At 37.7% G+C, this 25,723-nt stretch overlaps 8 protein-coding genes across 8 annotated transcripts; 6 read left to right on the forward strand and 2 right to left on the reverse strand.

Moving 5' to 3' along the window:
* Positions 1 to 50: 50 nt before the first annotated feature.
* Positions 51 to 2,063, reverse strand: PRCAT00000737001 (serine/threonine protein kinase; the record flags this gene model as incomplete). Its single annotated transcript, XM_062956649.1, has 1 exon — positions 51 to 2,063. The coding sequence occupies one exon, from the start codon at positions 2,061 to 2,063 to the stop codon at positions 51 to 53; it is 2,013 nt and encodes a 670-aa protein (XP_062807569.1).
* A 1,128-nt stretch (positions 2,064 to 3,191) lies between these two features.
* On the forward strand, positions 3,192 to 7,415 carry HSL1 (protein kinase; the record flags this gene model as incomplete). The annotated part of the gene is made up of 1 exon (XM_062956650.1): positions 3,192 to 7,415. One exon carries the CDS (start codon positions 3,192 to 3,194, stop codon positions 7,413 to 7,415), a length of 4,224 nt encoding a protein of 1,407 aa, XP_062807570.1.
* Positions 7,416 to 7,696: 281 nt separating this feature from the next.
* On the forward strand, positions 7,697 to 10,660 carry PRCAT00000739001 (uncharacterized protein; the record flags this gene model as incomplete). Its single annotated transcript, XM_062956651.1, has 1 exon — positions 7,697 to 10,660. One exon carries the CDS (start codon positions 7,697 to 7,699, stop codon positions 10,658 to 10,660), a length of 2,964 nt encoding a protein of 987 aa, XP_062807571.1.
* Positions 10,661 to 11,274: 614 nt separating this feature from the next.
* Positions 11,275 to 14,541, forward strand: PKC1 (protein kinase C; the record flags this gene model as incomplete). Its single annotated transcript, XM_062956652.1, has 1 exon — positions 11,275 to 14,541. The coding sequence occupies one exon, from the start codon at positions 11,275 to 11,277 to the stop codon at positions 14,539 to 14,541; it is 3,267 nt and encodes a 1,088-aa protein (XP_062807572.1).
* Positions 14,542 to 14,715: 174 nt separating this feature from the next.
* Positions 14,716 to 17,823, reverse strand: MAK21 (RNA-binding ribosome biosynthesis protein; the record flags this gene model as incomplete). The annotated part of the gene is made up of 1 exon (XM_062956653.1): positions 14,716 to 17,823. The coding sequence occupies one exon, from the start codon at positions 17,821 to 17,823 to the stop codon at positions 14,716 to 14,718; it is 3,108 nt and encodes a 1,035-aa protein (XP_062807573.1).
* A 736-nt stretch (positions 17,824 to 18,559) lies between these two features.
* Positions 18,560 to 20,833, forward strand: PRCAT00000742001 (uncharacterized protein; the record flags this gene model as incomplete). Its single annotated transcript, XM_062956654.1, has 1 exon — positions 18,560 to 20,833. The coding sequence occupies one exon, from the start codon at positions 18,560 to 18,562 to the stop codon at positions 20,831 to 20,833; it is 2,274 nt and encodes a 757-aa protein (XP_062807574.1).
* Positions 20,834 to 21,821: 988 nt separating this feature from the next.
* On the forward strand, positions 21,822 to 23,699 carry TEC1 (transcription factor TEC1; the record flags this gene model as incomplete). Its single annotated transcript, XM_062956655.1, has 1 exon — positions 21,822 to 23,699. One exon carries the CDS (start codon positions 21,822 to 21,824, stop codon positions 23,697 to 23,699), a length of 1,878 nt encoding a protein of 625 aa, XP_062807575.1.
* Positions 23,700 to 24,018: 319 nt separating this feature from the next.
* ADE2 (phosphoribosylaminoimidazole carboxylase) lies at positions 24,019 to 25,704 on the forward strand (the record flags this gene model as incomplete). Its single annotated transcript, XM_062956657.1, has 1 exon — positions 24,019 to 25,704. The coding sequence occupies one exon, from the start codon at positions 24,019 to 24,021 to the stop codon at positions 25,702 to 25,704; it is 1,686 nt and encodes a 561-aa protein (XP_062807576.1).
* Positions 25,705 to 25,723: the final 19 nt, after the last annotated feature.

The raw sequence follows: 25,723 nt of genomic DNA on the forward strand, positions 1-25,723 counted from the left end.
TTTTTTCCTACTGTGTTAAGATCATCGTTTAATTCTCTCCTGATTCACTCCTAATTATTAAAGACATTATCTCCATTATAGGTCCAACCACCGAATTGTTTTTGTACGCTCTCAGTTAAAAAGTCATCGGCAACTGAATCTTGAGGTTTTTCATTAGTGAAATCTTGATCAAAATTTGAGGTATCCAAAAGACTCTCGACATTCGGCTTGAATGGAGGTAAATAGCTCTTGTTAAGGAGCTTATTCCAGTCTATATCTTTAAAAAACTTATGATTTTTTATTTGTGCAGCGTCACTTAATCTATTCTTTGGATCTTTTTGAAGTAACTTGATTAAAAGATCTTGAGCGTCAGTATTGTCTAAGAAAGGGGGGAACTTCAAAGGATTTTGAAGAATCTTTCTATACATAGTTGGAACGTCTTCGTCATAAAATGGTGGCAATCCCGTAACCATCTCATATAAGAGAGTTCCAAGCGTCCACCAATCGACACTTCTTGTGTAGCCTTGATTTAGTAATAGTTCTGGAGCGAGGTACTCGGGGGTACCACAGAACGTATTCGTTTTATCCTCATTTGTCATGTTTAGTTTGCAAAGGCCAAAATCACACAACGCAATATGGCCCTGGTAATCTAACAATATATTTTCGGGTTTTAAATCTCTGTAGATTACGTTCAACTCATGTAGACTTTCCAATGCAGTAAGTAATTCGGCTATATAAAACCTTGATCGGTCCATCGAAAATTTACCTTCCTTTTGCAAATGCCAAAAAAGCTCTCCGCCATTTATAAAACTCAAAACCAAATACAATTTTTCTGGACTTTGGAATGAGAATTTTAAAGGGACGATGAACGGGTTGTTTATTCTTGCAAGAACAGTTCTTTCAGCTAATGTGTGAGTAACTTCCATTCTAGAGACTATGTGTTGTTTTCTTATCGTCTTCAAAGCATATATCTGTTTTGTATCCTTCTTGACGACTTGCATAACCTTCCCAAATGAGCCCTTGCCAATAACCTTCAAAAGATTGAAATCGTCGATGGAAAGATGAGTCTTGAATACTGGCTTGAAATCTATGGTGAGCATTATATCACCAGTATCTTTTTTCGATGATTCTTCTACCGTATCATGCTTCGAAAATTTTAAATACTGATGGTTCATCAATCTTATGGGCAGGCTATGACATCTGAGATTCAATGGAAGCTTTATAGTTCCAATTAGCAAATCGCCAATGTTGTTACCCGAAGTGACTTGGTTATTTGTGAATAAATGCTTGTGTTCACTTTTTTCGGATTCTGGAATCAATACATTTGGTAGACGTATAAATAAGTTCAAATTCAAAAAAATCGAATCTGTTGAGTTGTTTGCAGATTTCTTGGTGACATCAAATGAGACAACTTGGTTCCAAGTTGAGTGCTCTACTGTTCCGCTCTGTGGTTCGATAACCAAAACGTTATTATCAAATTCGACTGTCAAATACAAGAGGGATTTGACTAGGTTCTCGCCATTTGGAATAGAAATAATTGAAGGAAGTAATTTAGCTGCGCTAGAACCTGACAAGAATTCAGTATCTTCGATATTGTTCAAATCCTTCATCAATTGAAATGACACACTTTCATTATTCGAATTGCTCGCTAATGCGTGCAAAATCTGCTTATTATTATTGATTTTGATGGGTAACAAAACCTTGGAAGATCCGTACATTTTCACTGTCAAAAGCCCGGGATTTGATGTCACTGAGGAAGATGAAGATATACTAGGAGATGAGGAGGATGCAGGTGAGCTGGCAGCTTTATTGGAATTCGCTATACCCATTGATGTGGGAACTGCCGAATCGCCAGTGTCCGGACTCTTTGCTTTTGATTGGATTGAGCGGCCACTAGCTCCGTCAGCGCTTTGAGCTTCCATTTCTTTCAAAGAAAGTCCACTTAAATCCTCTGATACATGATTCATTGATATCGTACGCCCCGACTCAGTAGAGTTCCTTGAACTATCGTAATCGTCAGAAGCTTGGGGCTTATCGCCTCCATGCGATGAGCCGAACTTGAATTTGTTCTTGAATTTCAACATACGACCTCACTATATTGGAGATATAGTAATAAGCCTTGATATGAGAATTTTGCTAAAAAAAAATTATGTTTTAACCATACAAGCTTAGTGCTAAAAAAAAAAAGTGTTGATTATCATCTTGATTATACCCGAACATGAATTGGTCTCGGTTTGTATGGGTTGTACTGCACATACCATAAATGTCCCACTTGCTGTGAACGCCGCAACTGTGAATTTCATTTCGGGAATCTTTCCCCTGTTCTCTGAAATATCGTCGCTAATTTAGCGATATCCTTGTCAGCACCAAATGTAGTAACAATCACCAGGACTTGAATTTGCAGCTCTCTCCCCATCCTTGACACCTCAATTAAGGATCAAATTTTGAGACCTAGCTTGTGGGTACCTCATCCAATAGGGCTAGATACATATAGCTAAATACATATTTAGGTATATTGATTTTCATTTCAATTATTCGATCATTTACCCTATGGTCGATATTGCTTTATAAAATTGGCAAATTTGTCATTGCTTTCGCTATCGTGTACGTATTTTATTTATCGGGGTCTCTACTAACCGCAGCATTATTTCAGCCCTATTAAGAGAGCATTCTTGATCCACGAGCTGTCAACACGTCTCCACACGGCGTCAGATTCACGAATTCTTTTTACTCAAAGTCCTCAAAGTCACTTGACATGGGAGATCCCCCTTCAAACGCGTTTTTTTTTTTGGTGTTTTGATCTATTTGCCCGGAATTGTTTATTTTTCTTTGTTTACATACACTCTGCTATGGTTTTTATAATAGTGTCTTTAATTTTATTGTGTAACTTTGACGTTCAGGTGGCTAGGCGAGTTGAGCGTGTAGCTATATTTCTTCTTGAGTGATAGTTTTACTTGATTTTGTTCGGCTTCGACAGAACATAGGCGTTATTCGTACGGGCGATAAAACAACGAAAGCACTCGCCGCTATATCTATAAGGCGGCCCATAAGGTGTCAAACAGAAACACAACCAACTAGAATTCATTCATTCATTAATTCATTCATTCGCTTTCAGTACATTAGTTGTTTGTTACACGGAAACTGTTAATCAGGCTGAAGGGTACGTCCATTAATAATTATACGCGCCAAGTTAAGTATACTAATACCATCAGATGACGACCTTAGCTCCTCAAAGAAGTGGACAGTCCTACGATAATGGATCGTGTGGGTCGTCTGTTAATGTTGACAAGGTTGTACAATCAGTTACGAACGCCACGAAGCGGTTATCACAGATTTCTACAAATACAAATAGCTCCAACCAAAAGCGAACCCACAGTCGTATAGGACCGTGGAAGCTTGGAAGAACTTTAGGCAGAGGATCCACTGGTAGGGTTAGATTGGCGAAAAATGTCGACACCGGGAAATTGGCAGCTATTAAAATTGTACCCAAGTCTAAGTTCAAGAAGTTAGAGAACCCAAAGTACAAAAGGGATTCCCTCAATAATAAAGGCTTACCTTATGGGATTGAAAGAGAGATTATCATAATGAAATTAATCTCTCACCCAAATATTATGGGCTTATATGATGTCTGGGAAAACAAGAATGACTTATATTTGATTCTAGAATATATTGAGGGTGGTGAATTATTTGATTATCTTATTAAGAAAGGAAGGCTTCAAGAATTTGAAGCCGTGAGCTATTTTAAACAGATCATCAATGGGATAGGTTATCTTCATCAGTTTAATATCTGCCATAGAGATCTAAAGCCCGAGAACTTGTTGCTTGATTTTAATAAGAGTATCAAAATAGCAGATTTTGGAATGGCGGCTTTAGAGGTCGGTGAGAAACTATTGGAAACGTCTTGCGGTTCTCCTCACTATGCTTCGCCAGAAATAGTCGCTGGAAAAACTTACCACGGAGCTCCTTCAGACATTTGGTCTTGTGGTATTATTTTATTTGCCTTATTAACGGGGCATTTGCCTTTTGATGATGAAAACATAAGAATGCTATTATTAAAGGTACAGAATGGCAAGTATATCTTGCCTCCAGATTTAAGCTGGGAGGCCAAGGACTTGATTTCAAAAATGTTAAAAGTGAATCCGGAAGATAGGATAACAATCAAAGAAATTTTAGTTCATCCTTTGATGGTTAAATATCCTGAACCTCCGATAGCATCAACTTCTTCAAAAGCTAAAAATCTTCAGAGCCCTAAGGTAATTCCAGGCGAAGCCATTGAAAAGATTGATAAAGAAATATTGAAGAATTTGTCGGTACTCTTTCATAATTGTAGTGAGCAATCCATTGTTTCAAAATTACTATCGAAGGATAAGTGCCCCGAGAAAATGTTCTACTTCATGCTTCTAAAGTATAGAAATGAGCATTCGAGTGCACATATGAACTACGATGAAAATGATACGGATTTTTCATTCACGGACTCTAAAGTTACTATACCAAGATCTACCTCAATTGTGAAAACAACTGTGATTGACCCGAAGACTGGCGATAAGCATACAACAATAAAAAAGATACCTAGAAGTACATCTGGGAACTCTAATAAATCATCTAAGAATCTGAAAGGTGAAAGAGTGCTATCTAATATAACCAATGCCCCTAATGGTTCTCTTCGAAATTTCAAGGCTTCGAATTCTTTCAACAAGAAAAAGACTTTACTTCATAATCAAGTGATATCGACGCCTTCAGCTAAATCTGCTCAGAAGAAGACAAAATCAAATAGTCCGCCAAAGCAACAACAGCCCGATGTGCCGCCAAAAATAAAGCGGAGGCCAACTGGGCTTTCTGGCTTAGATGATGTTGCTTTTAACACCACTGATGTTGAAGAGAGAAGTACGGCGGGAGACAGTATGTCAAAAGAAACACAACAACAGAAGGTTGAGCATCAATTAAGAGCTCTGAAATTAGCTGGTTCTTTTGGAAACAAATCTCTTTTAAACTTTGAGTTGATTTGCCTGGAAGTCTTCGGAGAGACCAAAACCTTAAAGACTTTGTCGAACGAGCCGAATAAACTGTCTAAGGAAGTCCCACGTTTGTCAACGGAAAATAAAGGTGGCTTATCGGAATTCATTAAGCACGAACGAGAATTGGCTGCTAAAGTGAGACGAATAAACGAAGAAAGGGACATAAAGTTCAAACAGGAAAAAGAAAAAACGGAAAAGTTGCGAAAAGAAAATGAATTAAAGAGGAAGAAAGAACAAGAATTGCAAAATGAAAAGTTACGCCTGTTGCAGGCTGAAGCGTTATCGAAGTTGAAATCGCAGCAGGACTTAAATGAACAATCAGTCAGGACATCGCGACGTCATGTTACCGAGCCTATTAGCTCCTCGTTAGATCCAAAAGCAGGTTCCAATTCACTTCTTAGGGCCAAATCTTTGGCTGCGTCCCATAATCCACGGTTGAATCAAAACACCTCGAATGTTTTAAGACAATTGGGAATTGATGTAAAACCCCCAATGAGTAGCTCACATCAACCTCCTATCAAAACTTCGAGCTCAAGAAATTTATCTAAATATTTACATGCGGATGCTACAAATGATTCCTCTTTAGAGAAGATCGAGGTTGAAAAAGAAAATTTTAGCTTAGATGAGTTCAATAGAAAGGAGGGTTCGTCGTCGACGATTCTCAAACCGTTGCCTGACACAGTAAAAAAAGATCACAATACAACTTATAGATCCCTATTGAGTGATATCAATGAAAATAATGCAAATTCTTTCGATGATACGTCTATCATGTCGAATACATTCAATAGAAAGCGAACATCAAATAATGATTTGATCCCTAATCCAAGGTTCTCCAAAATGTCTTTTGGTGGTTTATTAAATACCTCGAAATATGACATTGGTGATATAACAATCATGAATAATTTAGGGACTTCTGCTGGGACCGTTGTAAGGAAAACTGTTGAAAAACCGGATGCTTCTCACACAACCAATCGCAAGTCAGTTGTCTCTTTATCAGGATTGGGTATCAATGTCCCTGAAACTAAAAAAGAAAGTTCCTTAGATCATAATGATGTCTCAGAGTACAATGAAACCTGGGCTAAAAGTGATTTTTATTCAGTCGCATTGTCAGATTCCAAAGATGTCACGTCAGTACATATATCCAATTTACAGAGAGATGCTATTGACAACCACGGAGAAGGTAAATTTGATGGCATGGATGATTCTGATGACTCAATTTCCACTGTTCTTCAAGATAAAGAGAACCAGAATTTGCAAACAGGATATATGGAAAGTGATATTTCCAATATCGATATTATAAGCTCAACTACTGCAGAAGTAGGACATTCCAATAAAACCAGGCCTAGCTTAGTTGAGCATAATGAATCATCTAGAGCATTTTCGAGTGAATCTAAATCCGACGAGTCTATTGAGGTTTTATATAAGAATTATGGCAATTTCTATGAGGAACCTCAAATGAAATATGGATTAACAAAGCCTCTGAAAGGAAAAGAAGCTAAAAGTCCTGACAGTCAGTCATCTGCTCATAGTGAAGGTCCGTTTTCCTTCAAGGAATCCGCTACTCTAGAAGGATCAGATGCAGCTACTCTAGACGGAGATATCGTATCTCATCCCTCTGATAATGTGTCTCCATCAAAACAGTCAGAAAAAATGGTCGATCAAGAAGACGACAAACAGCTCAATGAGGCTAGAATAAAGAAGGCAACTTCTTCTCGCATATTTGGTTCAATTGTGTCAGCAGATCACAGTCCTGAGATTGATATTAAGAATGACGCTGAGGGTAGTCCAAATGCAGCAGAACTCAGTCCGACCAGTCCCTCTACAGCCGGTCACCCCATGTCGATAATAGAGGACACTCATGGTAATTCCCTTTTAAAAAGACTAAGTTTGATTCCCAAGAGGCACGCTCCCAAGCCTCCTCAACAGCGACTCTCTAAAGGATACGATAAGTTTTCTAAAATTCCAGCTCCTAGACAAAAAGAAGAAGGTCCTAAGACTAGAAAGAAGGAAAACTGGTTCAAGAAGTTTTTGCATTCGTTGTCCATGTCTCCCAAATTAGATTCTCATCCAAGTGAAATCAATGCTAATATTTGCATTATAGATTCCAGTTTAAATGCCATTGATTTATCAAGAGTGATTAAAAATCAATTGGAGTTGAAAAAAATTGAAGGATCCATAAGCGAAGTTGACATAGACGAAGAGTTTGGTTTAATCAATGGAGCTATTCCTTCAAGGTTTTCCTATGGCAGAAAATTGAGATTCAAAATAGAGATAATCGACTTGCAAGATAGCTCTTCGTTATATATCACCAAACTCAGGGGGAGCGATAGAGGATTCCGAAATTTGGTCAACATAGTGAAACTAGTAACTAAGCAAGAGGAAGCTGCAAATAGAACGTCCAGATATTCCACTTATCGATGAAGCACAAAATATAGATGATCCATGAAATTTTACATTTCATAGGATAGTGCTACCTATAGATTAACATACCTCAGTGAAATAGTCATAAACTGCCTATTTCATGTTTTTGTTCATATTTTTCACAGTATCTCTTTAAATTAATTTCTTCATAGATTATATAAATTCTGTACATTAGTCCGTGTAGAGTTCGAGAGATAGTTCGTAATAAATAGTGCGAACAAACCTTTGTATACTACCAAGACTTGTTTTCTTCATACTGATATAACTTACCACTTTGGATCATGAGTGGATCCATAGTAAGGGTGCTCGATTGGAATGTTGGTCTCGAGCAACAATTTTTAGCTGTAAACCCTATAGGAGATGAGGTTATATTGTATGAAACTCAACATGACGATCCTAATATAGAATCCAATGATTTGATTAAACTCAATTGCAGAGGGGGGTTTGACAATATCCAGTGCTCTTCCTATTCGCCCAATAATAAAGGAATCACAGGAGTTGGGGGTATGAATGGCACTGTTTCAATATTTGATATAAATTCAGATACATCATCCATATTGAAACTAAGACCGAAACAAAATCGACCGTGCAATTCAATATCTTTCAACAACAAGAACTTGGTGGCTGCTGGCTTTGATAAAGGTAGGCAGGATAGCTCCCTTCAAATCTGGAATATTGAGCATTACTCGAGAAATAGTAATAATGACCATATTAAAAGACCACTTCATTCGTATCTTACAAATGAAGCTGTTTTATCGACTACATTCTATCCAGAAAGGGACAACAGCTTGCTATGTGGATCATATAAGTTCTTACGTGAAATTGATCTTAGGCTTGAAGTTCCTGTTTTTCAAATGGCCACAAAATATACACTAGGAGTCACTAATGATCCTTTTCAATCTCACTTATTTTCATCATTTACGGAGGATGGCTCGTTTGCGGTGTGGGATAGGAGAAAACTAACCTCGAATAGCTCCAAGTATAAATCTTTAAGCAATTCTAACGTTATAACAGAGACTCCTATCCTTCAATTTAATAAATTATTAAGTGACCCTTCATCACGCAAACATATAACACCGTGCATTAGATATTCAACAATAAGAAAGGGTGAATTCTCATCTGTGTTTAATGGAAATTTGATAAGAAGATGGAACACAGGTTCGGTTTCGGTTTCCACCCCGGCAGCAAATGATGCAAAGAACAAAACGACGAGGAGTTCTAATATATTACAGAGCTTAAAAAATCAGTCTTCACAATTGTATAAGCAGTCTGAAGAATCTTTGTTCGTTGCTTTGGTTTTGGACGTGAAAACGGATTACGAAAGAGTTGTATCTTTTGATTATTCACCAGATCTATTATCCAACTCATCAACAAACTTCGTTTGCATGAGACAGTCAGGATCGGTATTCAGAATGCCGGTTGTAGAATCCATCGAGTCCCTTGATTTTAATTCGTACAATGAATTTACCTTTGCTGGTCCAGAAGGCACAATGACTCAATTCACAAATCAGGACGACTTTTCGAATGACGATCTATCAGTAAGAGGGAATGGTATTTCTAAGGATACTATAGCTACACTGAATGACACTCAGATTTCAGAAGAGATAGCTACCACAATTGATGACGATGAAAGTTCGACTGCAGTGTACCACAATGCTGCTGATAGCATAAAATACAACGAAGATGATGATTTCATCCCCTTGGATAACTTTCTTGATCTCGGAGATATAATCAATAATGACATCGGTTCTGTAATCAGAAGAAGGGCTGAGTTAGGCTATTCTGTAGATTGTGAAAAAAACATAGCCCTTCTAGACACGATGAGTGGAATTGAGAATCAACAAGGTTTAATCAATACATGGAAATGGATATTGCTAGCTAAAAAATCGCTTGAGAAGGGGACCATGATAACTCAGTCTATAGACTTAGGATACCAAGGGGTCCTTGGTATATGGAAAGGATTGGAAGAAATTGGGAATCAAAATCGAATAACAAAAGAAACTTCAATCACGGACAGTGTCTTTTCACAAGCAGTAAAATCCATTGTCTCATCGAAAGGAAAAAGAACTAATGGAATTACCATTTCCAGCAATAGCGATAGAAAAGCACAGAGAAAACTTGCTTTGATCGTGTCTGGTTGGCTCTTCAACGACGATGAATTCGAAAGCAAGCTAAAAATATTAATCTCTATGGGGTACTATGAGAAGGCAGCTGGATGGGCTGTATTTTATGGAGATGTCCCTAAGGCAATTGATATACTTGCAAATTCCAACAAGGAACGGTTGAGATTAATATCGACCGCTGTTGCTGGTTATTTAGCTTATAATAATACAACTGCCAACAGTCCTTGGAAAGACCAATGCCGGAGGATGGCTAGCGAGCTTTCTGATCCATATCTCAGAGCTATATTTGCCTTCATAGCCGATAACGACTGGTGGGACGTTCTTGATGAACATTCACTTCCGCTCAAGGAACGTCTAGGAGTAGCTCTTCGGTTTTTATCTGATAAGGATCTAACTATTTATCTCAATAGACTAGTTGATACTGTTGTTCATAACGGTGAGCTCGATGGCTTGATTTTAACAGGTTTGACACCAAGAGGGATGGATCTCTTACAATGCTACGTTGATAGAACAAGTGACGTCCAGACGGCATCATTAATAGGTGCTTTTGGTTGCCCGAGGTATTTTCATGATCAAAGGGTGAATCATTGGGTTGATTGTTACAGAAGACTATTGAATAGCTGGGGAATGTTTAGCGTAAGAGCTAAATTCGATGTGGCTCGAGTAAAATTATCAAAAAACGGCTCAGGTCATTTGACATTAAAAGCGATCCCCAAACAAGTCTACTTGCAGTGCATTAGATGTAATAAAAACCTATCAAAGCCTAAATCCGCTTCAAACCCAAAAGGTAATTCTACTAATCCAACAATAATGATGAAGCAATTCAACAAACTAACCACGAACAGTAGAGATCTGGATATTAAAGCATGCCCCCATTGTGGTGCTGCGTTCCCCAGGTGCTCCATTTGCCTTTTGAGCATGGGAACTCCAGTCCCAAATGATTCCTCGAGTAATTTGCAAGAGTTAGACTTGAGTGATCGGATAGAAAACAGTTTCAGAGAATGGTTTAGTTTCTGCCTTAGTTGTAACCACGGCTCGCATGCAATCCACGCTGAAGAATGGTTCTCTAAGCACTATGTGTGCCCGGTCCCAGATTGTAACTGCCGTTGTAACAGTCGATAATAGCTTTTCGAGTTGGAAAGCTTACGGGAAGAACCTCACGCTTTGTCTTCTCTCTACTGTTACATATGTACTATAAACCGCATGTTAATTATACATTAAACTCAATTGTCCAGCCGAGAAGTAGATCTTTGCTACAGTATCGTCCCTCTCCATCTTTCATTTCATAGTGTTCCTCTTTGCCTGCGTTATCTGCATATAATAAAAGGGTTCATTTTGGATCTAAAATTCTGTCACGTGCTGTAGTGTTTAAGGTAAATAGTCAACAACACAAATCGAGTAGTCTTTCCAAATTTTAATATAGATCAAAAACTTCTTACGCCAAGATCATAATATATCTAATTGAGACAGATCCATAGTGAAAGAACGAAGGGACATTTCATTTGGAGCAAACTTTCTTCTTAAATCTGGTTTTTTTTTTTTTTTTCTGATTCATTACATTCTTCGATCGTTGAGCATTCGAGTAAGCAATACATTTACTCATCATTTGATCTCTAATTTATTGGTGATTTAGATCTAGTTGGTACCAGTTTGATCTAAGGTCTATAGGGGGATTGGGAAACTGAAATTCGTTATATAATCCGCGTTAAAGAATTAAAATCAAAGGACTATTTGGGATGTCAGGAAATGAACAAGTGTTAAACGATATTCGTGGAAAGATTGACAGAGAGAGGAAACTCATACAGGGATTTCAATCCTTGAAGCGAAATACAAACAACTCTGAAGTAATTCAGAGATGTAACACGCAAATCAGGGAGGCGCAATCAAATATTGACTACCTCCAAGAGGCTCTCTCTAAAGTAACTTTACAGCAGTGCACTCAAAATGAACATCATGACGAAGGGTCTGATTCGCCTGTAAGAAGCTCAGATTCGCGTCCTCTTTATTCAAGATTTGATTTAATAAAATATGATTGTCCGTCTCTTGGGCATAAAATTCAGTACATGCTTCAGCAATTACAGTTTAAAAGACAGGTTGAAAATCAGTACAAAGAAGCAAACGAAAAAATTTCTCACTTGTATCTAATGGATGGTGATAAGTCTAGTAGCAGTGCTGCAGAAGGTGGAAAGATGGAAAGTGACCAGAGGATTCAATTATTGAACAAATCGTTGAAGAGGTACCAAGATATGCATGTTAATATTGAAGAAGTAACTCGCGACATGGAAATTATGAACACTCCGAAATATGCCAGAAAGCCATTAAGTGGTAAGTTGACTGCTACTATTTCTTGTATTAGGGATATTGATCATATTGCTTCGCCTGTATTTTCTAAAAGACCAGAATCCATCGTATGCATTAAAATCGATGATGTGGAAAAAGCTAGAACTCGTCCTTCGAGATCTGGAAAATGGAATGAAGAATTTACCATTGATGTGGATAAAGGCAATGAAATCGAGTTTTCTGTTTATGATAAATCCGGTAATAGTTCTATTCCAGTCGCCATTAATTGGGCTTCTTTGTCAGACATTACTGAAGAGCTTCGTAAGAAAAAAGTAGCTAATGAGTTAGGAAGCGGTGGATGGATCTCAGCTTCGAATTTATCGGGAACTACTTTAACTGGAAAGCAACCAAATAATGACTTAACTAGCAATTTTGGTAGACCGATGGCTGGAGGAGCTGGTGCTGGACTTGGTGCTGGTACTGGTGCCAGTAATGCAAATGATCCCTATTCATCGAATTCTGTCAGTCTGGCATCTACAGAAGGCGCTTCTATTCAAATTACTACATGGCTAAGTTTAGAACCTGTGGGTCAAATTTTGTTAAGTTTATCATTTGAAAAATCTAATCAAAAGGGAAGAAAACAATTCATGGGAGCTCTCGGTCGTCATGGAGCTATAAGACAAAAGAAGGAAGAGGTTTATGAACAGCATGGACATCATTTTGTTTTGAAACCTATGTATAATATCATGTGCTGTGCTCTTTGTGGAGAATTCTTGCGGTACACTGGCTTTCAATGTCAAGATTGTAAATTTTTGTGTCACAAGAAATGTTATCCAAAAGTTGTTACTAAATGCTTAGCCAACTCTAGTTCGGGAGTAGATGATGATGCAACCAAGTTGAATCATCGTATTCCGCATCGGTTTGAGCCAATCCTTAATCGTGGTACAAAATGGTGCTGTCATTGCGGTTATATCTTACCGTGGGGTCGTAAGAATGTTAGAAAATGTACTGAATGTGGCGTTATGTGCCATGCCTCGTGTACTCATCTAGTTCCTGACTTCTGTGGTATGTCCATGGAAATGGCTAATGAAATTTTAAGGACTATAGAGTCCACTAAGGCGCCAGCTCCTAAACCGTTGCCAACTCCGGGGAAGAAATTTATGCACAAGCAACTTCCTAGTAAGGGTATAGTTACACACTCTCAAAGCGATCTCCCTCCTTTACCACAGGATGTTTCACCCATTAAGACTGATTCGACACTGGATAGGTCAGATACTCTTCGAGATGAGGATGTTCAAGACAGAGAATATGCTTCAAAATTGCCCACGGTCAATGCAAATAATGTCCAAGAACCTCCAATTGATTCTCAATATGCTAAAGCTTCTGCAAGGAGGCCACCGCCTGATCTCAGCTATGGAGATGATACACGAGATGCCACAGGAATTCCTCTCCAATATCAAGAAGAGGACAACCCATTTAACGACAGAATGGAAGGTGTCAATGACAGTTCTCAAATTAAGTCAAATATACCGAATTCCAATAAAATGGAACTTGATAATTTCGATTATGGAAACAAGAAGACTCAACAGTATATCATTCAAGATGATGCCATGCATCAAAATACTCTCGTGCTGCCAAATATATCTCCCGAGAAAAAAGACGGTGGTGTTGATCAATCGATGACGAAACCGTCTACTAAGTCAAAGCGTCGTCGCAGAAAGGTGGGCCTTGATGATTTCCAGTTTTTGGCAGTCCTTGGTAAAGGAAATTTTGGAAAAGTCATGTTAGCTGAATCAAGACACACTCAAAATCTTTGCGCGATTAAGGTGTTAAAGAAAGACTTCATTGTTGAAAATGATGAAGCTGATAGCGTAAAATCAGAGAAAAGGGTATTTTTGACTGCCAATAAAGAAATGCACCCGTTCTTACTTAATTTACATTGCTGTTTTCAAACTGAAAACAGGATTTATTTTGTAATGGAATACATTTCAGGAGGTGATTTGATGTGGCACATTCAAAAGTCTAGATTTTCTGCTAAAAGGGCCAAGTTTTACGCTTGTGAAGTTGTGTTGGCTCTTAAATATTTCCATGAAAACGGTATTGTGTATCGAGACTTAAAATTGGATAATATACTCTTGACCACCAAGGGACACATTAAGATCGCTGACTACGGTCTTTGCAAGGAGAAAATGTGGTACAAGAATACTACGAGCACTTTTTGTGGTACCCCAGAATTCATGGCTCCTGAAATCATAGCTGGTAAGCCTTATGACAGGAGTGTAGACTGGTGGGCATTTGGTGTCTTGTTATTTCAAATGTTGCTTTGCCAGTCACCGTTCAAGGGAGATGATGAAGACGAAATCTTTAATGCAATTGAGCATGACGATGTGAAATACCCCATTAGTATGCCACGACAAACTGTTTTAGTACTTCAAGCGTTATTGACGAAGGACCCAGCGCAACGTTTAGGTAGCGGCGAGAGGGATGCAGATGAAGTAATGGAACACCTGTACTTTCTGGACGTGAATTTCGATGATGTGTATCATTGCCGCGTTCAAGCTCCATACTTACCAGAGGTGTCATCTGAACATGATTATTCCAACTTCGATCAAGAATTTACTTCTGAAACACCGAGATTGACACCTGTTGAGACCATACTTACTTCGGAGATGCAAGAGCAGTTCCGTGGATTTTCACATATAGCTGGAGACGCAGCTATATAAACCTATTCCTTTAATACAGCTAATGATACGATCTGTTATTTTTTAATTTTCATGTTACTGGGCTTTGACAAAGAGTCATATATGACACTATATAAATGTCTAATTAGATATCTAATACAAGTTTAATGTTTAAGCTTTCTATGTAATGATGATCTTCAAAGGATGTCATCACACCTAATCATCGTCTGAACTCATGTATTGTGCGTAATCGTCAGCAGAAGCAAAAACTGGAAGAGATTTGAGTTTTGCTCTCTTGGAGCTTTGAGTCTTGCCTGACTTTGAACGTTTCTTTGAAGTTTCGTTGTCTTCTTCCAAAGCATTTGATTCGTCAAGCATGTCAATTTGAAGCTCTGAATCACTCAACTCATCTTCGGAGTTTATTCCAAACATGCCATGACCTTCTTCATCATCATCCGATGCATCTGATATCTCTGCATCATCGACTTGTGCTTCGCTTTCCAGAAAACTAGCTTGTTCTTCATTTTCTTTCTCTTGATCTTTGTTATCTCCCAAAGCAGGCTCCTCCTCGCTCATGCTGTAGTCAAATTCACTGAAATCTGACTCACTGACAAAATCTTCTTCATCGCTATCATTTTCGACTTCCGGCTTTGACTTGACCAATGCCTCCCAAACCTCTTGATCGTCTCCAGCTTCCTCCTCGAAATCGTCATTCTTCTCTTTCAATTTGTTTCCAGATTTAATCTTGTTAACCTTGCTCGTGAAGTATTGATGGAAAAATTGCTCATTAGGTTGTATATCAATAGCTCTCTTATCAAGCCAGTTATCTGCATTCACGGGGACTTCTTGATTACTGATATTGGTAGCTCTGACTAACAAGGATCCTGTATGAGCACCTCCTAAAGGCTGCATTATTGAGCTTCCTCTCGTCATAGGTTTTGAATTTGCATTCTTATAAACAAATCTGTCCAAGAAGTGAGCTAATGTGAATAATCCTAAATCTGGCTTCTGTTGTTCTGTTCCATCTAATAAAGATTTAGCAAAAATGGCTACTGTAGGATGATAATGAGTAAAAAACATTTCCAAGTCCCACATCGATGATCTTTCCGCATGAGCATATAAGGGATCTCTTTTACGGCTATCGTATTCATTTGAAACAGGTTTATTCTCATTATTTGTCTCGTCTTCGTCTTCAGACAAATCAGGACGGGATGATATCTCAACCATTAATTCATGGATTTGAGGATAAAGCTTCAGCAACTCGATTAATAAGAATAGCATACCAGTTATTGCTCCAATGTTGAGCCAATGAGAAGATATTTGTAGTATTCTCTTAACAAAAGCTAGAACTCTCTTTGGTTGTGCCATTTCATTTTTCAATGATTTATATAATAGATTCAAATAGATACCTTGTTTCGAAGAATTGACTAACCTTGAGTCCAATAATGACTCATACAAGGTACGGAAATATCTATCAGGATTCAAATTCTGACTGCTAATGATATGATGGATTAACACCAATGCTTGTACTGATGTGTTGAAGTTTGTTGAATGAGTGATCTTAAATAAGGTCTCTAAGTGGCTTTGAAAAACATCATTAGGAAGCTCAGAAAAGGGAAATGCACGATTAAGTCCTGTTAGTAAGGCCGAAAAGAGTCTAGCATTCTTCTCTTGAACGACTTCGCTTTCAGATTTCTCCTCAACTTTCACGGATTTACCACCCTTTTTACCTCGTTTGAATCCTTTCCTATGGTCCTTTCTCCCGTGTTCCGATTTACCCAATGTATCATCCTTCTTCGATTCAGTGTTGTGCAGATCACCTTCAACTAAGATCTTTTCAAATAATGCAAAATAAGTTTTCACTAGTGAGTTTGCTAGTTCTTTATCACGCCTAGTTAAAATTGTTTGATTCAAAGTAACTACTGCGTAATATTTTGTATGGTAATCGCTGTTGCCCTTGAAAATGGCATCAATCACAGCATCCGTGATTATCTTTTTCATAGCAGGATGTGCCTGTTCTAGCTGAAGTATCTCATAAGAAGTTTTGGAAGCCACTTTGCTGTCTTGATCACCAAGTTTATTTACTCCTAATTTTAACAAGTTGACCTCCTGTTCTGGCTTCGCTCTCAATAAGTCAAATGTATGCTTAATCACATTAATTCTCACATAAACAATTGGATCATGAGATGAAAGCTCTAAAATAGAAATGAATTTGAAATATAACTTCTTTAAGTAGTCTTCGAAAAAGTATGTAGCCAATTCAATATCTGTTAATTCATTGCTCAAAGGTTGTTTATCAAAAGATACAAGTTTTCTATCGGGAAGAATACCATTTAATAACATATCTTTCATGGCGTTGATTGATTGCAACGACGCATTTCTAGATTTCTTTTCACAATAGCCTAGTAAAGTGTCAAAGGCTTTCAAATTATGCAAAGGCGCTTCCTGAGCCAATAAAGTCAATGCAGAAATTTTATCATTCAAAGTACCGTCGGACAAAATTTGAGTCAAGAATTTCTTTTGGGAACTGTTTGAAGTAAATTCTTTCAAGTAGGTCTTATTGTCAGTATCAATCACGTTCTTTGCCCTTTCAAGTAATCTCTCCCTTGCAAACCTATCTACCTTTTGGGTAGGAGGCGGCAATTGTTTGACATTATTGTACCAGTCTGGACGAGAAGGTATTTGTAGCTTAGCAGAGCTAACTGAAGCAACATCATCGACTCTATCGCGATCCTTTTTGAGGTTCTTTAAAGATTTTTCTTGAACTTTCACTTCCTCTTCTTCCTCTTCTTCTTCTTCTTCTTCTTCTTCTTCTTCTTCTTCTTCTTCTTCTTCCTCTTCCTTTTCTTCTTCTTCTTCTTCTTCCTCTTCCTCTTCTTCTTCTTCATCTGAGACTTCTGCTTCGTCTTCCACTAATGAAGGAATATCATCTTCATTATCAGAAACTATTATTGGCTCGCTGTTATTCAAGCCAATATTTTCCATAAATTTTGATAATTCAGATCCAAAAGCTTTGTCAACCGGTTTGCTATCATTATCAAACTCTTGTTCGCTATCTTCACTATCTTCTATTCCTTCTATCAAAGCCAAATCTGATTGACTTGCTCCAAGCTCCATTGCTTCCTTACGTAAAAGCTTCATGTGGTCTGTCTCCTTATTTACATCATCTTTCTCTTTCAAATTCAGTTGAGTCTTGCTTGAGTTGATATCATTTTTTGAGTTTGCTCCCTTTCTTGGTCCCTTTGCTTTCTCCGGTTTCTTTCCCTTCAACTTGCTTGTTATCTTTTCTTTCAAAGAAGTTAAGCTAAGCTTTGATCCATCCATAGTTACCTGAATGTTCTTTGTATGATGTTATTAGCATCTCATCGCTTAAAAAAAAAATTGTCTGAATATTTGCCGAAACACGATTTCCGGTGAAAGTTCCGGAATTTGCTTATCAGAAAGATCAGCCTCATGAAAGGAAGAATACAACAATCTAGTAAGGTAAACATTTAAGCATGGAACAAGCGAGGAAACAATCTTGATAATAATATTGAGAGTCAGTGTGACCGGCAATTTACAAGCTGTCTCAAATAAGAAATTTATCGTTCTTTCATTGACATTACTCTTGTCTTCTTGATGAACTAGAACAGGATATATTAATCAATCTTACATTTTTCTCATGTTTTTATGAGCTTGCGGATGCATGAAGTATCAGCAATTTATTTCCCTGAAACATGAGTTTTGATCTGTTATGTTGATCCAAACATTTTGAGTAGAATAAAGTTCAGTTCCTTTTTTTTTCCATTTCTTTGCTGCGAAATATATGAAATATGGCTATTTTTTTGGGCAAAATTTCACATACTAAAGACTCACTTCTTACCATTCACTAACTAATGCCTTCTTTCCTCTTCAGTAATAAGACATTGCCTTATAAGCTCTAATTGGTAGTGATTCTACTATCAATCATAAGAATAAAGACATCAATGAAAAGTCTATCCCGGACGTGCATATAATGCTTCTAAAAAAATAAAATCAACTATAAGATGATAGTTTCATCAATTATCATCACAATAGACATATGAGCTTTTCAATTCAAGGGTCTTTGATAGATCCTCAAGGTAACTCGTCTGAACTGTTTGACAATTCGAAACCTAGAGAAGAGCGAGATTTAGCTGAGATATATCCAGACTTAGACGAAACAAAACAATTGAAGGTGTTTGTTTTAAAAGATGGAGAAGATGAAGTCAACGAAAGCACCACAACTTCAAAAGTGCATTTAGATTTGAAAAAACCAAGATTCAAATTAATAGATAATATAGATGGCCCCCAAAATGAAGTTAGGTTTAGTAAAGTAATCACTGACTACGGGTTTCAAGAGCCAGGTAAAATCAGCTCTAAAACAAAAGCTGAAACTTATATTCGACCTTTCTCTCTTTTGAATAATGAGAAAAGCATAGAGGAAGTTTTGCAAAGGAGTAAGAAGCAAGTCGAGTATGATATGGATGAACAAGACCATTTGTATTTACAACATCGTAATCAACAGCTGAAAAATATAATAAAATTGACGCCAGAAGTGTTCGAAATCATGATAACAACTTTGGAAAACGAATGGGACAAGCTAGAACTTCGAATGAAGTCTTTAAATACTGGTGATGATGAATCAACTAGTAAGTTATACACTTTAGACGAGGAACAAAGTAATGACAAATACGGTAATGATGACGGCATCGTCCATGGGTCTTTTTACGAGCAAAAATGTGCCATATGTAACGATAGCGATTGCGATAATTCAAATGCAATAGTCTTTTGCGATGGATGTGATATCGCAGTACACCAAGAATGTTATGGTATTGCATTTATTCCTGAAGGTCAATGGCTATGTAGAAAGTGCATGATCAGTAAAAATAGGCAAGTTGATTGTGTCTTTTGTCCAAGCCATACAGGCGCATTTAAACAGTTAGACAACAGTTTGTGGAGTCATGTTGTATGTGCTCTATGGATAAATGAACTATATTTTGCAAACCCTGTTTACATGGAGCCAATAGAAGGAGTCGATTTGATACCCAAAAGCAGATGGAAGTTAACTTGTTATATATGTCGGCAGAGAGTTGGCGCTTGTATTCAATGCTCGAACAAAAACTGCTTTCAAGCTTACCATGTTACGTGTGCAAAAAGAGCTGGTCTTTATATGCAATTCACGAGAGGTCTTCAAGGCGCTGTCGCTAATAAATCGTCTTTGAGATCGTATTGCGACAGGCATGGCCCAGCTCACTGGGACCAAGGCGAAGTAGTACTTGGTATTGAAAAAACAAGGCTATTCTTTCGCGACATTAAGATTTTGAACGATCAAAATGCAAAATTAACCAAAAATCAAAAGAATGCAAATAAGCTTAATATATTCAAATGGAAAACAGAAAATGATACTCCTATTGCACCAAAATTGTTTAGTGACATCTTATTTTCTACTTTAATAAGCTTGAAAGTTGAGGACCAATTTAGCTTCTCTGTTCAATCAAAGCTGGCAATGTTAAGAGACTTGGGGTATGTACCTAACCGATCGAAGGAGCTTGTCTGGGATGAGATTAGAGAGATAAGCAACGAAATTTGTCGATACTGGTGTTTGAAACGAGAACTGAAAAAAGGAGCCCCTTTGATAAGAAAGAACAACAACTTATTAGGAACTAGTTCAATTCTATACGGCAATAACACCCTTGATGTCATAAATGATAAAATTGAGTTTGCAAGCTATCTAGTCAAGGACCTTTTAAAAGTGATGGGTTTGTCAGAGCATACAATATCAAGACAAAGAATTTCACAGGACATAAATCAGTTAGACCTTTCCATGATAGATACAGTATACTTTCCATTTAAAAAGTATATTGATATTATCATTGCCGAATTAAATATGCGATATGATAAGACTCACGTCATTAAAAATTATATCCCTAAAAATCAAAACGTTGTTGGAATGAAGGAAATCATCAATAGAAATGCTCATTACCAATATACGTCAATAGAAGCATGGATCGGTGATATAAGGGAACTTGAAGCAATAATATTCGAGGAAAATAAACCTTCGGTGAATATATATAAGTACTTTAAAAGATGGATTAAAGAATTTAATTCTCTACAGCACCAGATGATAAAAGACCAGGCTAACATTAATAATGATTTCCAAAACGGGAGACTCCACTTGCCTTTCATAGATACTTCCAACGAAAGCTTCTCGTTCCGGGAATATTACCCTGGAAAGGTGTTGCAGGAGAACGATCTCAGCGAAGTGGAAGACTTTCCTAATCCGGAAGAAGACAACCGTGAACTTCAGCTGTTCCTCACAAATCGTTTTTCTTGAGCCCCTGAGTCTATACAGGATCGACGGTATTGATGTTTTCACGATGTCAACGGTATTCCCTATTGCAGCCAACTAGTTCGGTGTTGTTACCAGATTAGCCTTCCTCTACATATAGGCTGTCTATAGTTACCTTAAATATTCTTTCTGACGTTCTATCACATCGTCTGGCCCCCACTATATGTACATTATACAATACCTTTGATCGGGCCGTGTTCCTGCAGCAAAAAATTTTTTGGGTCCAGATTCGTTTATTTCCGTATCTATCACAAAAACACGATTCTTTGAGTAAAAAGTCAACAGGCGATAGTATACCAGCGAGAGCAAGCATCAGGCACAAACTGGAGATCAGCGAGGCAAGGGCACAGTCAAGTATTCAGCAAAAGGGACTCAAGATAAATTATTAAAAAGAAGTTGAGCACTTGTTGCTTTATAGTGAGGTTTACGTTAGAAGGTGATCTATAGTAACGAGCTGTGAAAGACACAAGGATCGTGTCAGAAGCAGTTGAAACTAGAATAAGGAAGTAAAGCAGTCAGAAAAAGTGAAGGTGAGATAAGTGATTAAAAGAAGATAAAAAGTCGAGACCACATTTACTGTGTAGTATAGAGCAATACCCGTTGTCAACATTCATTCCTTTTATATCCAACTAAACGGGCATCGATACCAGAGAAGTACGCCAATTTAGAAAGTAGCGTTACTTACTTCATTCTTTCCTTTAACTATACAACAAACACATAGCGGTCAATAACATTAGTGTATTCAAGAAGTTTTCATCTAGATAGAAGACTTTGTGAATCAATCCATCACTTATCTAAAATACTAAACCTTACACTCCTTTGATATTTTTCGAGTTAAACTCGTTTACACTGATTTTTTTAAACATCAGATTGTAACAAGAACGTTGCATTCTTACAGAGGCAGCTACATTAGGTCTGCTCTCTTATTTTATTTCAAAGTCATCGTTTGCAAGTCTTCTCACTTTAAACAGCTATGAAGACCCCAGTGCAAACTCCTATTAGGGAAGGCAGAAGTAAACTACCCTTGATTGTTGATGTTGCTCTCGATAGTGACGGAAAACAATTATATCAAGTTCATGAATCGGAGCTATTAGTCAGACAAGAAATGCCTAGATCTACAAACTTTTCCGATATTGCAAACGAACACGAGAGCAATCATGATAATGAATTAGAGGATGATGAGCGGACGCCGATTAGGAATATGCTTGGTATAGTGACTCCCAAGACATTGGAACAAAGACGATCGCAGGACGATCTTGACTCCGAAGAACCGGAATCAGCTACTAGAAGGATACCTGGCTTGAATATTTTCACTGGTTCTATGCCTCTTAATTCTTTAGAAAACCCTTCGGCTTCCTGCTCCAATGATCAGAATATATATCCTGCTACCAAGCCGAAAGACAACGAAATTTGGTCTGATGATGTTGAAGATGCGTTTCAGGAAGTATTGGCAATAATTCCTAAAAATGGCTTGAATAAGATCAAACTTAGTGGAAAAACCTGCGGCAGAAATGAGCTCATTTCTGACTACATATTTATGAAGACTGGCAAGTTTAGATCTAGGAAGCAAGTATCGAGCCACATTCAAGTTATCAAGAACATGGGTCAAAATCCGGATCTCATTGAGTTGATTAATGAAGGGCCAAAGTTCAGCAGCGAGGAAGAGTTGCTCCACAACAAGAAACAGTTCGAGTCAATATTTTCAAAAATAAACCTAAACAAGTCTCTTGGAATAAGCAAGTTATCGAAGAGACGGTCAGAAGACCCCAGTGCCACACATCCTATATCTTCTAAACGCTCCAAGTCACTGTCGTCTTCTTCCTCGTCTTCAGTGCATACATTATCATCCACATCACCAATAATGAATGGTACAAAGGTTTTCATTGATAATTTTTTTATTTCACTTTATGATCCAGTATCATTGACAGACACATATTTAACTAGTCAATCTAATGAAGAAGTAAAACTTCTCAAGTTAAATCCTGATGCAAACTACGGATTAAGATTCCCCGGACTAGAGGATTTTCAAGATTCTAGTATTCCTATTTTTCATAACATGGCGAGGGTCCAGTTACCTGAAATGCCGCTAGAGTGTTTAATAAAGGATGGACTCAAATCTAACTACCGATTGAAAGTTACTGGTGAAACATCCAGGCAATTTGCTATTTACACTAGTATATATTCTTTTGGCAATGAAGTATTGAAATTTATCGAAGACACTATAGTTAATTATGATCAGCCATTTTTGTTGAAGTTTTTGAAATATTTCTTAAATAAAATTGTGGGAAAATCTCAATCTGAAATTGCTGTTGCATTTAAAGGTTTGACTATCAAGCAAATTGTTTATGAAGTCAACCCAAGACAGACTACTAACATGATCTCAAAGAAAAACATTAAACAAGTGCTCCTTTGGGAGTTTGCTAAGGTTAGCGAATACAGCCAAGCTTTTACTACAACAACAGAATTGTCACTACCAGCAAAGTCCAGTCAACGATCTAATTCTTGGAACGGCTCTGCATCAGAAGTATCTCAAAACAGTATTTCTCAAGGGGTTGCATTACACCCACCGCCGCCGCCCTTCATTGCTCCGAAATCACCGTCCCCCGCTCAACCAATTCAGGCAGCACCTAACCCTGTCGACTTCCCTGCTAATCTGTTGTTACCTGTACAGGAGCAATGCATTCAGAGCAATGTGTCTACAAATAACTATACAAGTTTACCATATCAACAACAACCATTTCCGCGATTTCAACAGCCAGCATTCTTTCATCCATCAGCAAACATGGACTTAATGTCTGTTCCTACAGAAGAAAGTTTACTTGATAACGATAGCTTTTTTCAAGATCTTTGATCCTCTGAACCAACAGCTTCCTGCCTTCCTAGACATCAATTTTTCTACTACCATAGTCAATGTATGATTATCAAATTAAATTTCTCTATTTCATTAACATGGAACTCTTAGTCTACTAACTTAATTAAACCGTCTTAATTGCGATGTTTCATTTTCTTTACTTTATCGACCCTTCAATTCATTCTTTATCTGCGTAGCAACTTTTTTTTTTGCATTCAGTTTTTGACTCGGTCTAAAATAATTAAAATGACATCGATTTTTTAGACTTTTTTTTTTTTGTCATTTGTCTAAGTTTTCACAACCTGACAAGGAAGACAAAATGGATAGCAAAGTTGTCGGCATTTTAGGTGGAGGTCAATTGGGCCGAATGATCGTAGAGGCTGCGAATCGTTTGAATATAAAGACAATCGTGTTGGATGCTCCCAATTCTCCCGCAAAGCAAATTAATGCTCACAATGATCATGTAGATGGATCATTCACAGACTTGAAATCTATTAGAGAATTAGCAAGTAAATGTGATGTTCTTACGGTAGAAATCGAACACGTCGATGTGGAAGCATTGAATATTGTGTCCAAGGAAACAGGAATAAAGATTTATCCATTGCCAGAAACAATAAAGCTAATTCAAGATAAATATCTCCAGAAGGAGCATCTTATTGAACATGGAATTGCTGTTACCCAATCAACTGCGATAAACTCAAATGATGAAAATGAGTTAGAAGAGGTTGGAAACAAATATGGCTATCCTTTTATGTTGAAGTCAAGGACCATGGCTTACGATGGAAGAGGTAATTATGTTGTGAAGACCAAAGAAAATATTCCCGAAGCGTTGAAATTTTTGGCAGATAGACCTCTCTATGCCGAGAAATGGTGTCCTTTCACGAAAGAATTGGCTGTTATGGTAGTCAGATCAGTGGAAGGAGAAGTTTTTTCGTACCCTATAGTAGAAACTGTGCATAGGGATAATATTTGTCATATAGTTTATGCTCCTGCGAGAGTTTCTGATACGGTCAAGTTTAATGCTTCTATTTTAGCCCAAAATGCTGTGAAGACTTTCCCTGGATGTGGTATATTTGGGATTGAGATGTTCTTATTACCAGATGGAGATATATTGATTAATGAGATTGCTCCCAGGCCACATAACTCTGGACACTATACTATTGATGCATGTGTAACTTCTCAATTCGAAGCTCATGTAAGGGCCGTAGTTGGATTACCGATGCCAAAGGGTTTCACTTGCCTTGCAACTTCGAACACAAATTCAATTATGTTAAATGTCCTAGGCGATAAGCAACCAAATAAAGAGCTCGAGATATGTAGAAGGGCATTAGAGACTCCGCATTCATCTGTTTATCTCTATGGTAAATCTACGAGGCCAAATAGGAAAATGGGTCACATAAATATTGTGTCATCATCAATGGAAGACTGTGAATCACGATTAAATTATATACAAGGAATTTCTAAAGAAGTGCCAACCTCTTTGGAAGCACCTAAAGAGAAACCTCTTGTCGGTATAATTATGGGATCAGATTCTGATTTACCAGTAATGTCAGTGGGTGCTAATATCTTAAAAAAGTTTGGCGTTCCATTTGAATTGACTATAGTAAGTGCTCATAGAACGCCCCATAGAATGGCTGTTTATGCTGGGAGCGCGGCAGATAGAGGTTTGAAGGTTATAATTGCGGGAGCTGGAGGTGCTGCTCACTTACCAGGTATGGTTGCAGCAATGACTCCGCTCTCTGTTGTTGGTGTTCCTATCAAGGGCTCTTCCTTAGACGGAGTGGACTCTTTGCATTCTATAGTACAAATGCCAAGAGGAATTCCTGTGGCTACAGTTGCGATAAACAATAGTACTAATGCTGCATTGTTGGCTATAAGAATTTTAGGTGCTTATGACTATAAATGGCAGAAGGAAATGAAACTGTACTTAAATAACATGGAACAAGAAGTATTGACCAAAGTAGACAAGCTTGAAAAAACTGGCTACGAGGACTACAAGCCATAACTCCAGTTACCTAGTTTAA

This window comes from Priceomyces carsonii (assembly GCF_900007245.1).
Source record: "Priceomyces carsonii strain CBS4050 genome assembly, scaffold: Debaryomyces_carsonii_scaffold_1, whole genome shotgun sequence".
NCBI lineage: Eukaryota > Fungi > Ascomycota > Pichiomycetes > Serinales > Debaryomycetaceae > Priceomyces > Priceomyces carsonii.